This window comes from Gopherus flavomarginatus, chromosome 10 (assembly GCF_025201925.1).
Source record: "Gopherus flavomarginatus isolate rGopFla2 chromosome 10, rGopFla2.mat.asm, whole genome shotgun sequence".
Classification (NCBI taxonomy): Eukaryota; Metazoa; Chordata; order Testudines; family Testudinidae; genus Gopherus; species Gopherus flavomarginatus.
The window spans coordinates 2,620,187-2,637,147 of NC_066626.1; the positions used below are offsets into that span (position 1 = coordinate 2,620,187).

The window sequence follows — 16,961 nt, forward strand, 5'->3', positions numbered from 1 at the left end:
TTTGATACTTCAAGAATGTGCTTTTGTTAGTGATCAGAAATTACATTATCTGAGGTTGAGATTTACTATATACAGTGCTTAGCTTGTAAGCTGTCTGGGGCAGAGAGTGTCTTTATGTGTATTTGTACTACACTTGTCACAATCAAGATTGGGACCTCTGGATGCTTCTGAAATATAAAGGCCTTGGTCTGTGCCAAAACCACTAGTCTTATGGACGAATGACCAATTTAAAGTCCGTAAGCTCTGATTGGTATGGTACAGTGGTATAAAGTATTAATTTTCATCCATGGAAAATCCTTGTTCTGGTTTATCATCTTTCTTCTCCCCGCTGCTGCCCTACTCCCCACCCAACATTCTACTTCAATTTGTATGTTTGCTGGACTTGATATCAGTGCTGTTTGTTAACTCCATGCCATGTTACTTATCTATCCTGTTCATCTCCAGAGGTAGGCCACTGGAACTTGGTCTCTTGAATTAAAGAATGATATTAGTTCAGCAAAAAATCTTGCAACACGGGTTTTATTCTGGAGACTTGCTGAGAAGCATATACAAGAAGAAAACAAATTGACATATAGTAAATAAAAACTAAATAGGAGAACTCTGGGAGTTTAGGAAACAACCCCGTCCTTTGGTCATTTATGTGCAGTTCTGCTTTATCAAAGGTGTTTACTGTGTCTGTTTTGCCAAGTAGCTGTTCTTAGTTTTCTGTATTCACTTTGGGAGCCTGTTTGGGCTGTCAGTCCCTAACCTATCTTTATTATTTCACTTTAATTTACTGAAGGTTTTTTTTCCCCCTGTAGTTCTCATTGTAGACTTTTTGGGGGGAGTGTCAGGTAAGTGGGGTTATGGCAAAAGCTGAGAGAGACCAGGGTTCAAATTCTGTGAAAGCTACAGTGTGCTAATGGACCAAGCTGTATTCTGTTTAGGTGAGGGACACTTTCTACATTCTCCAGAAAGCAGGAGCAAAGCACTTTTGGAAAACTGGGGTCCTTATATGGTGTTAAGTTGAGTATCAAATGAATTTAGGCCAGTAACTTTAAAATTCGTGATTTTAGTCTGATCTCACTCTTGATGCTGTATTTTTTTTTCTTTGTTCGTGGTAGTGCTTACAGTGTGGCTGGCACTTCACAGACAAGAAGGGAAGTTTCCTGCCCTGAGGCGGTTGCAGCCTAAGGATTGACTCATGAGGGAGAGGGGAGCAACAAAAGGGGTTTTCTATACAAATCAAGATGAATCACTATAGGAAGCATGGCAGAAACAGCTTTTTTGGAGATACCTAAAAGTGGTTGTTACTTCAGGGAGGTCAAGCCATGCAAAGAAGGCTTGGAGGTGGCAAATGCAGCTTTGCACATTTAATAGATGTTTCCTTCATTATGACACTACTGTTTTTTCTTTTTTTTTCTTCCTTTTTAGTATTTGCAGAATCATTCTCAGATATTTCAACTTAGTCCTGATGATAAGAAGGTTAGTCTAAAGGAGATGTATCATCAGCTCCAGTTTGGGTCAGATTGCCGAGGACAAGTTCTGCAAAGCCCTTCTCAGAACAGTGATGTCCAGTGGACTTCAGAAAGTCTATGTACAGTGCTAAAGGACAGCACCTCTGGTTCCCATTGGTTTGACTTGAATGATTCAAAAGTCCAGCCCATTAAGGAGAAGGATATTGAGAAACAATTTCAGGGTAAAGAGAGTGCCTACATGCTGTTTTATCGAAAATCCCAGTTGAAAAGACCATCTGAAGGTACGAAAAATACTCACCATGCTCTTCTTACCGCCACAAAATTATTTTTACTTAAAACAAACAAACAAAAACCCCAACAACCCAGCAGTGGAGTTCTTTATATATATTTTCTGTTTAGAAGTAATAGAAAAATCCTCCCACTACCTAATGGAGGAAAGGGTTAGCAGGAGATGTAATGGGGTGGTGTGAATGGTAGTGATAAATTAGGCAGCTGATGGTCTCCAGATGCCAAGATTTTCCAGTCTCTTCCACAAAGTGACAAATTAACTCACTATTATAATGAAAATACAAGCAACAGTTTTTATACTGTAACAGTAAGTAACACTCAATAGGAATATAAACAGAAATAAAATTTGCATGTCGTATCTACCCGTAACTTAAGGCTGTATTGTAAAAGAAACCACCACCTTCATCATTAAAGACTTTAAAAGATTACCATATCGAGAGGCCTGGCCTGGAGCCACTTCTAAGCATGTCAGAATGGCTTTACACAACTAAATCCCAACTAACCAGCTTGCTTTGGTCACAGCACAAGCAAATCCAAGATATCGGGTTCCTGGCCATCTCTTGAATGAAATGGATGCGGCAAACATTGAACTGCGGAAGAGAAGGTATGTAATATCATCATCATCATCATACTTTTTCATTTGTAGATATCAAAGTGCTTTACAAACGAAGGAAAGTATTATTATCCTAATTTTGCAGATAAGAAACACTGAGGCCTGGTCTACACTACGCATTTAAACTGAATTTAGCAGCGTTAAACCAATTTAACCCTGCACCCGTCCACACAACGAGGTCCTTTATATCGCTATAAAGGGCTCTTTAAACGGATTTCTTTACTCCTCCCTGATGAGAGGAGTAGCGCTGAAATCGGTATTGCCATGTTGGATTAGGGTTAGTGTGGCCGCAAATTGACAGTATTGGCCTCCGGGCGGTATCCCACAGTGCACCATTGTGACTGCTCTGGAAAGCAGTCTGAACTCGGATGCACTGGCCAGGTAGACAGGAAAAGCCCTGTGAACTTTTGAATTTCATTTCCTGTTTGCCCAGCGTGGAGCTGTGATCAGCACGAGTGGCGATGCAGTCCCAAATCGAAAAAGAGCTCCAACATGGACCGTACGGGAGATGCTGGATTTGATCGCTGTATGGGGAGACAAATCTATTCTATCAGAGCTCCGTTACAGAAGACAAAATGACAAAGCATTTGAAAAAATCTCCAGGGTATGATAGACAGAGGCCACAGCACAGTATTATGTGACAAACATAACGGAAAGCGAAAGAATCAAATGGACACTCATGGAGGGAGGGAGGGGTACTGAGGACTCCAACCATCCCACAGTCCCCACAGTCTCTGAAAAGCATTTGCATTCTTGGCTGAGCTCTCAATGCCTGAAGGGTCAAAACATTTTCCCGGGTGTTTCAGGGTATATGTCATCAATTTACACCCTTTCCCCTCCCCTCCCGAAAGAAAAGGGGAAAAAAAATGTTTCTCGCCTTTTTTCAATGTCGCCCTATGTCTATGCATGCTGCTGGTAGACGGGGTGCTGCAGCGCTGAACACCAGCATCCCCTTCCCGGTAGCAGACGGTACAATATGACTGATATCCGTCTTCATCATCAGCTCGTGAGTGCTCCTGGCTGGCCTCGATGAGGTCGGCTGGGGGCGCCTGGGTAAAAATAGGAATTACTCCTGGTCATTCCCGGCAGATGGTACAAAACGGCTGGTAACCGCCCTCATCATAGCAACTGGAGGCTGAACTCTTATCAGCCCCCCTCCCTTTCATGTCTAAAGAAAAGATTCTGTACTCCCTAGACTATCGCAGCAGCTGGAGGCTTCCTCCCACTCATTTTATCTCACTAAAAAGTCAGTGTTTCTTATTCCTGCATTCTTTATTACTTCATCACACAAATGGGTGGACACTTCCACGGTAGCCCAGGAGGGTTGGGGAAGGAGGGAAGCAACAAGTGGGGTTGTTGCAGGGGCGCCCCCTAGAATGGCATGCAGCTCATCATTTCTGCAGGATCTCTGGGGCGCTGACATGGAGCAGCTGTGCTTTCTGGTTCTCTAGTACACTTGCCCCATATTCTAGGCAGGACTGACTCTATTTTTAGACAAAACATAAGGGAATGACCCGGGGAGTCATTCCATTTTTGTCCATGTGCCCCCGGCTGACCTCAGCGAGGCCAGCCAGGAGCACCCATGACAGCAGCAGACGGTACAAAACGACTGATAACCGTCATCTCATCCCCAATTTACGATGGCAGATGGTGCAATAGGGCTGGTAACCGTTTCTGCTACCTTTGCAAAGGGAAATGAATGCTGCTGTGTAGCACTACAATACCACGTCTGTCAGCAGCATTCAGTACACATACAGTGACAGTGACAAGGCAAAATGGGCTCCATGGTTGTGGTTGTCATGCTATGGTGTCTGCCAGGGCAACCCAGGGAAAAAGGGCGCAAAATGATTGTTTGCCGTTGCTTTCATGGAGGAAGGATTGAGTGGTGACATTTACCCAGAATCATCTGCGACACTGTTTTTGCATTGGGATCTCAACCCAGAATTCCAATGGGCGGGGGAGACTGCGGGAACTATGGGATAGCTACGGGATAGCTACCCACAGTGCAACGCTCCGGAAATCGATGCTAGCCTCGGTACATGGACGTGCACCGCCGAATTAATGTGCTTAGTGTGGTCGCATGCACTTGACTTTATACAATCTGTTTTACAAAACCGGTTTATGTAAAATCGGAATAATCCCGTAGTGTAGACATACCCTGAGTCATGTGGACAAAATGACTAACCCAAGGTCACATTGCAAGTCATTGGTGAATCCAGGAATTAGAATCGAGGATTCCTGACTCTAGTCCACTGCCTTCTCCTCTACCTCCCTGTTACATTCCCTTACTGGCCTACTGTCATGGTATAATTCCCCACTCTGAACCTTAGCGTCCAAAAGATGGGGTACCAGCATGAATTCCTCTAAGCTCAATTACCAGCTTAGTACTTGTAGCGCTGCCACCAACCAGGAATTCCAGTGCCTGGTACACTCTTGTCCCCACAAAACCTTGCCCGGGGACCCCCAAGACCCAGACCCTCTGGATCTTAACACAAGGAAAGTAAACCCTTTCCCTCACCGTTGCCTCTCCCAGGCTTCCCCTCCCTGGGTTACCCTGGAAGATCACTGTGATTCAAACTCCTTGAATCTTAAAACAGAGAGGAAAATTCGCCTTCCCCCCCTCCTTCTCTCTCCCCCTCCCAGACTCTCCTTGAGAGAGAAAGTAATCCTAACACAGAGAGAAAATTAACCTTTCTCTCCCCCTTCCCTCCTTTCTCCCCACCGATTCCCTGGTGAATCCAGACCCCGTCCGCTGGGGTCTCACACCAGAATAAAAAAACAATCAGGTTCTTAAACAAGAAAAGCTTTTAATTAAAGAAAGATAAAACAGTAAAAATTATATTTATAAGTTTAAGATGGAATATGTCACAGGGTCTTTCAGGTGTAGACACTGGGAATACCCTCCCAGCCTAAGTATACAAGTACAAATTAAAATCCTTTCAGCAAAATACACATTTGAACTCCTTCCAGCCAAATACACATTTGCAAATAAAGAAAACAAACATAAGCCTAACTCGCCTTATCTGCCTAGTACTCACTATTCTGAACTTATAAGAGCCTGTATCGGAGAGATTGGAGAGAAACCTGGTTGCACGTCTGGTCCCTCTGAGCCCCCAGAGTGAACAACAACCAAACACTAACAGCACACACACAAACTTCCCTCCCTCAAGATTTGAAAGTATCCTGTCCCCTAATTGGTCCTCTGGTCAGATGACAGCCAGGATCACTGATCTTGTTAACCCTTTACAGTCAAAAGAGACATGAAGTACTCCTGTTCTATTAACCCTTAACTATCTATGACACCTACTTTCTCAGTCAGACTAATATAATTGTAGAACAAGTTCACTTAAAAAAAAAATGAAAAATTGTGCTAGACTTAAGTAAATTAATGTAGCTCCTGGGATAGAATGGAAGAAATTTTCTTAGCGCTATCTTTACAGAGATATTGGGAGAGAAGGGAACCATGCTACAATAAAATAGCAGGTGTGTAGCAGAACAGAAACTTTTACTTAAACTGTGCTGTTGGAATTCACTCTCTGCAGTCTTGAAACCCAAAGTTCTCCAAATGAAGCCTTAAGGGATGTATAGGCTTTGTGTGGCCCCTTTGCACAGAGTGAATTTTATTTTTTATAAAAATCTTGTTTTGCCTTATTTGGTATCTTGCAGGTTAAAAGTGGATGCAAGTAGCAGAAATCAGGGCTGATATGCCTTTTTGGTCTTAGCTGTAGATCTTGGGGCTCTGAGCAGCTTCTGCATATTTGTTTCCATTGTTCAGTTGTGTTAGAGTATTGATTTGCAAGTTGGGTAGAAAAACTAAGATTAGGGTTATCTTCCATAAAACAAACTAATTATATTACAAATGGATCTTTGAAGGGCCCCGAAGAAATCAGCACTATTTAACAAATATTTTAGCATGTTTTTGGAGGGTTTCTTTATTCTGCACTGCACAATGCATAGATCATTTGTTTCTTTGAGGGCCTTTGGCACTTTGAGATTCAACCCAGATCAGTAGGGAGTTTTGTCATCGCCTGCCCTGTAAACTTTGGGTGCCTTAAATGCTATGGTGCTGCAGCTCACTGTTCTGATGCCAGCAGCCAAGCATCCAGGTCATACTCTAGCTCAGGGGTCAGCAACCTCTGGCACGCAGCTCGCCAGGGTAAGCACGTTGGCAGGTGCAGCGGACCGCGGCTCCCCCTGGCCGTCCCAGGCCAATGCAAGAAGCTGCGGCCAGCACATCCCTTGGCACTTTCTTCCGCCCCCATTGGCCTGGGACAGCAAACCATGGCTAGTGGGAGCTGTGGTCTGCTGAACCTGCTGACGCAGGAGATAAACAAACTGGCCCAGCCCACCAGGGTGCTTACCCTGGCGAGCTGCGTGCCTGAGTTTGCCAATCCCTGCTCTAGCTTCTACTGACCATGTACTTTTGCAGGGTGATCTCAGACCCAGCCTTGACCCCCCAGAATTGCACGTCTTGTATTGTTCAGTATCACACTGGACCGTACAAGCTTATAAATTAGTTTGTCATTCCAGCAAAGGGTAACGAAAATGCACAGCCAGCCTTGTTGTCTCAAGCAGAGGCTTTCCAAACACTTCAATCAAACAACCTGGTTTAGAAGAAAGACTAAACACGTTTATTAACTAGAGAAAGATATGTTTTAAGTAATAAGGCATATAAGTTATAGTTGGTTACAAAAGAAATAAAAAGATAAACATGCAAGCTCATTCCTAAACTTTACCAAGCTAAATAAGATTTGAAAGCAAAAATATTTGTCTCACCCCAAAACTCTCAGCAATCCATACTAACTGGAAAGCCTTCCAGCTAGGACTACTCCCCCAGTTCAGTGATGCTCCTGTTGTCTTTCAAGTGCTGCTGTGAGTAGAGAGGGGGGAGGAGAGATGATGAGGTAGTCACTGTCTCTCCTTTTTATACGCTGATCCTCTGTAATGGAAAAGTCTTTGCTGGGTCATGGGGTCAGGCAGTTCCATGGTATATGTGAGCTGCCAACCATCAGGAGAGTTGTAAATTTCTTGTTTCAACTTCCCTGCTCGTGAATCTCCGATTAATTAGGTAATGGCCTTTTAGCACGAAGTTGGCATGCTTTTCGCTTTGTGAAGATGGTCTTAAGGTGTTGCCCAGAATTACAACATATTTCAGTAACAAACATATAGTAAAATCATAATTTCATGTGCAGTGTTGCACACATTTCAACAGGATAATATTCAGCAGGTTGAGTTTTCAAATAATACCTCACAAACAATGTTCCCTCTAACTTTTCCCAGACGTACTCAATGAATTTTGTTATGTGCACCAATATGGAGGTGACATGACACATCACATCTATATTGGTGTGCATAGCAAAGTTCATGTGATGACAGTGGAGATGAGGGATTCGGAGTGGGGCTCAGGGTTGGGGCAGAGGATTGTGGGGGAGTGGTGAGGGCTCTGGGGTGGAGCAGAGGGTTGGGGTGCTGAGGGGGTTGAGGGGTCCAGCTTGGGGTGGGGCCGGGGATGAGGGGTTTGGGATGTAGGCTGCCCAGGGGCTATGGCGGGGGGGAGAGGATTTTCCCCCCATCTTTCTCCTCCCTCCCCTACAGCAGCACCTGGGTTTGGGGGAGATGAGGTGCCTCTCCCACCTCCGCGGCAGGTCTGTTCTGGGGCTAGGGGAGGGGCGCCTCTCCCCCAGCCATGTCAAGTCCAGGGCAGTTCTGTGCTGGAGCCGGCTGGGAAAGGCGCCTCTTCCTGCCGCAGCCCTGAGCCCCTGCTCAGCCTAGAGGAAACTTAGCTCACAAGTCATACTTTGCACACAGTATACCATAATCATATCACGGGGTGAGCATGGAGTACAAGTTGTCGTATAGGGGGTCACAGGATGTAGTCTCTATCCCCTTTTGAAATTAAGTACTCATCTTTCTCCACTTGCTCTCCTGAGGGCTTTGTTTACCTTGCATGTAAATGTGCTTTTCTTTGTTTTTGGGTGATGAATCTCATTCCTTTCTCTGGAACAGGAATGGCTTAGATCCTGCTTGCCAAATACTTTTAAAGAACATATTTGCAACACTTATATATGAGCTCCTTGATGAGTTTATTGTGCATAAATCATGCAAAAGTGTTAATGATGCCATGTACGTTGGCCAAACCGACAGTCTCTACGCAAAAAAATAAATGGACACAAATCAGACATCAAGAATTATAACATTCAAAAACCAGTCGGAGAACACGTCAGCCTCTCTGGACACTCAATAACAGACTTAAGTGGCAATTCTTCAACAAAAAAACTTCAAAAATAGACTCCAGTGAGAAACTGCAGAGCTGGAATTAATTTGCGAACTGGACACTATCAAATTAGGCCTGGATAAAGACTGGGAGTGGATGGGTCATTACAAAAACTAAAAACTAATTTCCCCATGCTAATTTCCCCCTACTGTTACACACACCTTCTTGTCAGCTGTTCAAAATTGGCCACCCCAATTACCACTACAAACGTGATTTTTCCTCTTGTTGATAATATCCCACTTTAATTGAATTGTCTTGTTAGAATTGATAAGACAACCCCCATGTTTTCATGTACTATGTGTGTATATATATCTTCCTACTGTATTTTCCACTCCATGCATCTGATGAAGTGGGTTTTAGCCCACGAAAGCTTATTCCCAAATGAATTTGTTAGTCTCTAAGGTGCCACAGGTACCCCTTGGTTTTTTTTTTTTTTTTTAATTATTTTATTTTTTTGTTGATACAGACTAACATGGCTACCACTCTGAAAATGATCAGTGAGTTACTTGGTTTCCAAATATATATTACATTTTGGGTATATATCATGACAATAGTGTGCTGTCTGAGATTGACGTGGTCTTAGGGTCATTGGGCCTTTGCGGATTCCCACCTGTGGCTCTGGTGTTGATATAAAGCTAATTGTGAGCTCAGCACCACAGTGTGCCAATCCTGTAAATGTACAGAGGCAACTCTAGAACAGTCAGCAATAAATCATCTTTCATTTTAGCCTATTGGTATTGATACATATGTATGATGTGTGGTTGTTTTTTTGTTTTGTTTTTTTAAACAGGGTGGATTCTGACTCTGCAGACAATAATATTGATTTGCGCCTCCATTTGGGCTCTCACTATAAACTTTACAATGGGGCCCTACACCCATCGCTTTCTTGGAAAGAAAGTGTGCTGGATCTGACTATTGATAAAAGAAAAACCCTAGGAGATCTGCGACAATCGATATTTCAGGTATTTACTTTTTTAAGAGTGTTAACCCAAACATTTTATCTTTACCTGAGTTACAAAGACAATTGTAAAATTGTGGACATGACTGTGCTCTGTATGACAAGAAGAAATTTTCTGTAGTATTTGACATTTTTCTGTCTGAAGCCACAGAAATGATGAAATAAGCCCTTCACCATTGTAATGAAAATATACCTTCAAGTTGACATACAGACTTGTACACTTTCTGTCTGCAATCTGGGTATTGCTGTTTCAACTACATACTAGGAGGGAGCTTGCTGACCTGGACTGGAAGAAGAGTCAAGAAAATACCAGCAATTAAAGTTAGCATATACTGAAAAGAAGTCCTAGAATTTTTTTTGAAACTATCAAACTGGAAAATCTAACTTTTTTTTCCCCAGTAAACCAAAGAAACATCACAATTCCCAGAGAATGGTCAGGTTCAGTTTGACAAATAGCACAGGAGTTAGGAATGGCTTTGTTTTAGAACTCAAGTCACTTTTTATTTCTCATTGTAGAGTGCAAACAAAGACAAAATATTTTCAAACTTTGACACAAATGCTTGATCTGCACTTTATTGGCTAGGTAATCATTTATGACAGTTGGCTAAAAATATTTGAGTGAAAAACTAAAAAGTGCTCTAGCATACTGCTTATCTGCTTTACAGAGAGAATATAAATATAATTCATGAAACCCTGTCCTCACTGAAGTCATTAGCAAAACTCTGTTCAACAAAACTCTGTTCAACTTCATTTCGAGGGCCAGGATTTCACCCTTTACAACCAGTTTGAAACTTTGCTGAGGGGTTACAACTTTTGCTTTTTTTCACAATTGGTTGTTTTATTTATACCCATTAGCTGTTGGAATTTTGGGAAGGAGACATGATTCTCAGTACTGCAAAGTCTCTACCAGCAGGACTTCATGTTTACCAAACACTTGATGGTAAGACCTGCATAAAACAAGGCTGCATTGTTTATTTGCATGCGCTATACTTTGTTTAGGGCATTTTGAAGATGTTCCATTTATTAACTTATTGGAGAAATATATTACTACATTTTATTAACTTCAGTCTTCAGTTTGACCTATTTGCAAATCCACTTCAGTCTCTTCAGTCTTGATCTTATTTATGGCAAACTTAACTTAGCTGGAAGCTGTGTGGGACAGAGGCTGTTTTTTGATCTGTGTGTGTTCAGTGCCTACGATGGGGGACCTGGTCCATGACTCAGACTCCTAGGACCTATGATAATACACATAATAAATAATATAATATTAAAACATAATAAAGTTTTATGATCCTTTCAGTGGCTCTTCTGTGAAACCTTTGGTGGGAAGTAGGATGAAAGTGTAGGTCTCTGAGAGTTAATCAGATTTGCAGACATGTAAGATTTTACTAAGATATCCGTTTGAATGTTTATGATGTCTTATTAGCATTTATCTAATAGTTAAAAAGTAGAGGATCTGAGAGGCAGGATAGTAGCAACAAGTGGACTGGACATTTTAAACTGAATGTCTTAGTGGAAGTGAAAACTCAAAGAGGAAAGTTTTATTTTTATTTTTTTTTATATATAAATATGACAGTACAGCTCAGTTAAGATATCAGTTTGGCTTTCATTAGTCTTGACACTTATAACTTAATATGGGTTTATCATTCTGGGTATTAGGACAGATTTTTTTAAAAATCTGAGTTGAGTGAAATACAATATCTATTGCTTCACTTTTTAATTGGATATAAATCCATGATATGCCCACGACCTGAATACTGCATGCATATGTGGTCACCCCATCTCGAAAAAGATATATTGGAATTGGAAAAGATACAGAGAAGGGCAACAAAAATTATTTGGGGTATGGAACAGCTTCCATATGAGGAAAGATTAATAAGACTGGGACTTTTTAGCTTGGAAAAGAGATGACTAAGAGGATATGATATGAGATATGATAGAGGCCTATAGATCATGACTGGTGTGGAGAAAGTAAATGAGGAAGTGTTATTTACTCCTCATAACACACGAACTAGGGGTCACCAAATGAAATTAATAGGCAGCAGGGTAAAAACAAACAAAAGAAAGTATTTCTTCACACAGTACACAGTCAACCTGTGGAACTCTTTGCCAGAGAATGTTGTGAAAGCCAAGAACATAATAGGATTCAAGAAAACTAAATAAGTTCCTGAAGCATAGATCCATCAGTGGCTATTAGCCAGGATAGGCAGGGATGGTGTCACCAGCCTCTATTTGCCAGAAGGTGGGAATAGGCCACAGGGGATGGATCACTTGATGATGACCTGTTTTGTTCTGTCCTTCTGGGGCACCTGGCATTGGCCACTGTTGGAAGACAGGATACTGGGCTAAATGGACGTTTGGTCTGACCCAGTGTGGCCATTCTTATGTTCTTATGATAGGCCTTGGTCTGTCTGCCTCAGAAAATTAGTTTTTTTCCAGAAATAGTCAAGTAATTTTGATAGCATAAATGTCAGAAACAGAAGCTAAACAAAAAACTGTCGTTAAGTGTTCTTGCAAATTTTAATGTAATCCTTGTAGAGTTAAAGTAATTGCCATTTAATCTGTATTATAGTAAGAAGATGAAACTAGTTGCATGCAAAAATTAAGTACATCGACGTTAAATACTGGCTGTAGAGATACAGTACATGACTACTTCAGCATTTAGCATTATAAATTAAATATAAAAATATACTTTTAAATCTCATGTGGGAAGTTTATTGACCATACAGATTTGTCAAATAGAGTTTAATGTCATAGTCCTGCAAAAGGATTTGCCTAGGTGGACCCTTATGTCTACCAGTACTCCTGTTGACTTAGTGGGACTCCTCAGAGGCTTATGGGCATGGATCACTTTACACAACTGGGCTTCTGTATCTGTTCTTTATAGCAACTTTACGTGTAGATAGAACATCCAAATATTAATGAAATCTAGTCTGTATCCAGTTTGCCAGGTGAGATGGGTTACCTGTTGCGAAAATCTGGATGATTTGATTTTTTCAGGAGATGAGATGACATTGGGTGGCACTGGACTTGCAGATGGGGCAGATGTCTTTGTGTGGAATGGCAAGGAGGTAAGACAACAGGAAAATAAATCATATTGTACAATTCCTGAGGATCTGATTTTAATCTTCAGAAAGGTTTCTGGTCATTTTAAATCCCTTATAATACTTTCTTGAGGAGTGCAGGTGATATTTGGCATCAGTGATGCTGCTCCAGCCTCCTTCACAGATGGCTGTCTCTATGCTGCTTGTGACTATACCCTTCATAGACCTCAAGGTACATTATTTTCCTAGTAGGATATGGGGATGTAAACAGACTGTACCACGTACAGTGTGTAATTGTCAATCAGATTCCCAGATGATTACTATATAGATTTTTTTTTAATTCCATACCAATTAAACCAAAGCAGATTCTTAAATTTGCTGTCTGTTAGGTCAGTTTGAGGCAATAACAAAAATGTGCTTAGCTGCACACCATCCAGCAGACAGCTAAATCTGCATCAGTGATTGACACCATATATAAAAGAATAGTTCACTGAACGCAGCACACTCTCTTTGGATCATTCTCTTCTTTTGAACTTAAAGGTCTCTGCATTGTAAGGATTTATCCAATAACTAATTAAAGCAAATGTAATGTTAACAGTCTCAGCTTTTGTTCTTGACATGCACATTTATTTTTGTTCCCTTGCTAAGCTTCAGAATAGCCCAATTTTACTTTCAAATTACTTTAATTTTTTGGGCTGCTTTGGTCTTATTCGTATATATTTTTGTATTGAATAAAAGTGTGTAGTTCATAAATATCGTGAAGGGGTAAATCAGTGAAGATTGACATTGATGATTCATCTGACTGAAGTTTAGATTCAGTGTGTTAGTGGTCAGATGCAGGTAATATTGCTGCAGATGTTCTCCAGATTTCTGTGCTAAAAGATTAAATAGCTCCATTTTTGTCCCAATTTTTTTTCCTTTACCACAAGTATTTTCAGAATGGATGCAGAGTTACAGCAATCCCTGGGCTCCCAACATTGTATCCCTTCTTGACACCTCTGATATTCTTTAGCAAGCTGTTCAGGTGGAATTCAGTCAGGGGAGGCTTAATTCTAATGAGGAGGGGGGAAAAAAGCAAGACTTCCTTGTCCTGAATGACTGAGCAACTAGAACCATCAGCACTTCGCAGGCCTCTTGCTATTGTTGATTACCCTTCATCTGCAGATATTACACGCTTCCTACAGGTTGGTGGTGTGGAGGTGTTACCAGGTCTTGACCATGAACCCGTGCTTCTAAATGTTCTTCGGTTGGCGGGCTATAATGAAGGAGGGAAAGGTCAACATTTCATCGAATCCCAGCATGTTGTTCCATGCAGTGCAGAACTGAGCACCCTGTGGAAAGCCTTAGCATCGCCAGGAGGGATCATCTTAATGAACAGTTCAGGATCTGACAAAGAGGTGGAGAATTGGAAAGTCATTCCTGAAGAGGATATGAAGAAGACAGTCAAAATTGTTGGCCTGACAGATGGAAGCTCAATATTAGTTTTAGATAGCCATGACCAAAGGTAAATGTCATGATTGTGTTTCTTTCCTATTAAGCACACGTTTCAAAGTTAGGAGACCAAGCAGAATTCCTTTGACTAGAATTACATTGTTACATGTTCTTGTTGCTATTCTTGTTAGTCATTTTGTCACCACCACTAATGCGATGATCTCAGGGTTGTGAAATGAAGCACTTAGAAGTTGGAGAAATTCCAAAAAGTTATGATTGCTACAGCAACATTAACTTTGCCCTGCTGAACATCCTTTGTGCATTTATGGTGTATATGAAGAACAGAGGTTTACATTTTAACAAGGTAAAGAGCAATAAGAAACTCTTTACGTATGCAGCATGGCTGAGTTAACGCTTCTAAAATTTCAAGGTGTTAAGTACTTAATGCAACATCAGGAATGGGAGATTAATTTGCATTTAACTTCATAGGATATCTTTATGGGGCTTATCTGTGGTGGTGGGAGAGGAGAATTGTAACAGTTGTCCTGGGCAGCATACAGCTGTGTTGGATTTGCCAGTTGATCTTTTCAATTCTCTGAAACAGCCAAATGTGCACTTAAATGGAAGGCTCTGTGCATGAAAATGCAATTAAAGTGCACCCCTCCAGACATAAGGGAAATTTTCAACTGCAAGAGCTCTTGATGTAAATTTTGACTTACCGGTTACATTAAAGTTTTAAAACATTTTAAATATAAAAAATGAAGTAACAGGTTCTTCATTGGGGACTATATTCATACCAAGACTTAAATTTCAGCATGATTAGAATATTTTTACAATGCAGAAAAGCATATTTCCCCATAAAATACATAACTTAAACCGTACAGAGTTTTGTCAAGCAAGCAAATTTCACTTTTTGGTCAAAGACCAGGTATAGAAAACATCCACCAAAGTAGTGTCAGTTATGGAGATGTGAGAACAAGGTTGCAATGGAAACTGCTTCGTGCCCATAACTAGAACAGTTATGAGTAGTGACGCCTGGTGATTTGCTGTGAAACATTACTACTTGACTAGCACTTATTAAAGGGCAAAAAGTAAAAATTCAGTTGTAAGCACAAAATGGTTTTCCTCTTAGGAGGGAAGTGCAATTAATCCTAATGCATGTGTCCAAACTTGCATTTAGTACATACATAGTATTATACCCCTTAGTTTCAAGTGTGTGTGTGTGTGTGTGTGTGTGTGTGTGTGAGAGAGAGAGAGAGTAATACTGGTTGTATTGTACTCATAGACTCATAGACTCATAGACTCTAGGACTGGAAGGGACCTCGAGAGGTCATCGAGTCCAGTCCCCTGCCCTCATGGCAGGACCAAATACTGTCTAGACCATCCCTGATAGACATTTATCTAACCTACTCTTAAATATCTCCAGAGATGGAGATTCCACAACTTCCCTAGGCAATCTATTCCAGTGTTTAACTACCCTGACAGTTAGGAACTTTTTCCTAATGTCCAACCTAAATCTCCCTTGCTGCAGTTTAAGCCCATTGCTTCTTGTTCTATCATTGGAGGCTAAGGTGAACAAGTTTTCTCCCTCCTCCTGATGACACCCTTTTAGATACCTGAAAACTGCTATCATGTCCCCTCTCAGTCTTCTCTTTTCCAAACTAAACAAACCCAATTCCTTCAGCCTTCCTTCATAGGTCATGTTCTCAAGACCCTTAATCATTCTTGTTGCTCTTCTCTGGACCCTCTCCAATTTCTCCACATCTTTCTTGAAATGCGGTGCCCAGAACTGGACACAATACTCCAGTTGGGGCCTAACCAGCGCAGAGTAAAGCGGAAGAATGACTTCTCGTGTCTTGTTTACAACACACCTGTTAATGCATCCCAGAATCACGTTTGCTTTTTTTGCAACAGTATCACACTGTTGACTCATATTAAGCTTGTGGTCCACTATGACCCCTAGATCTCTTTCTGCCATACTCCTTCCTAGACAGTCTCCTCCCATTCTGTATGTGTGAAACTGATTGTTCCTTCCTAAGTGGAGCACTTTGCATTTATCTTTATTGAACTTCATCCTGTTTACCTCAGACCATTTCTCCAACTTGTCCAGATCATTTTGAATTTTGACCCTGTCCTCCAAAGCAGTTGCAATCCCTCCCAGTTTGGTATCATCTGCAAACTTAATAAGCGTACTTTCTATGCCAACATCTAAATCGTTGATGAAGATATTGAACAGAACCGGTCCCAAAACAGAACCCTGCGGAACCCCACTTGTTATACCTTTCCAGCAGGATTGGGAGCCATTAACAACTACTCTCTGAGTACGGTTATCCAGCCAGTTATGCACCCACCTTATAGTAGCCCCATCTAAATTGTACTTTCCTAGCTTATCTATAAGAATATCATGCGAGACTGTATCAAATGCCTTACTGAAGTCTAGATATATCACATCCACCGCTTCTCCCTTATCCACAAGGCTCGTTATCCTATCAAAGAATGTTATCAGATTAGTTTGACATGATTTGTTCTTTACAAATCCATGCTGGCTATTCCCTATCACCTTACCACCTTCCAAGTGTTTGCAGATGATTTCTTTGATTACCTGCTCCATTATCTTCCCTGGCACAGAAGTTAAACTAACTGGTCTGTAGTTTCCTGGGTTGTTTTTATTTCCCTTTTTATAGATGGGCACTATATTTGCCCCCTTCCAGTCTTCTGGAATCTCCCCCGTCTCCCATGATTTCCCAAAGATAATAGCTAGAGGCTCAGATACCTCTTCTATTAACTCCTTCAGTATTCTAGGATGCATTTCATCAGGCCCTGGTGACTTGCAGGCATCTAACTTTTCTAAGTGAATTTTTACTTGCTCTTTGCTTATTTTCTCTTCTAAATCAAC

The 16,961-nt window shown here is 41.3% G+C and overlaps 1 protein-coding gene across 12 annotated transcripts in view; it reads left to right on the forward strand.

Annotated features, from left to right (window-relative positions):
• USP40 (ubiquitin specific peptidase 40) overlaps positions 1-16,961 on the forward strand; it is a 69,200-nt gene that overhangs the window by 18,575 nt on the left and 33,664 nt on the right. For 11 of the 12 annotated variants that reach the window (XR_007776495.1, XM_050969381.1, XM_050969384.1 and 8 more), the window contains 6 exons: positions 1,414-1,738; positions 2,268-2,349; positions 9,423-9,594; positions 10,446-10,530; positions 12,591-12,661; positions 13,819-14,138. Coding sequence is in view for 10 of the 12 variants with exons in the window: in XM_050969381.1 (XP_050825338.1) it covers positions 1,414-1,738; positions 2,268-2,349; positions 9,423-9,594; positions 10,446-10,530; positions 12,591-12,661; positions 13,819-14,138 (1,055 nt within the window). In the remaining 2 variants the exon portion in view is untranslated. Of the gene's footprint in view, positions 1-1,413; positions 1,739-2,267; positions 2,350-9,422; positions 9,595-10,445; positions 10,531-12,590; positions 12,662-13,818; positions 14,139-16,961 lie in introns of those variants that run through there. The other variant, XM_050969389.1, reaches the window with a different exon arrangement.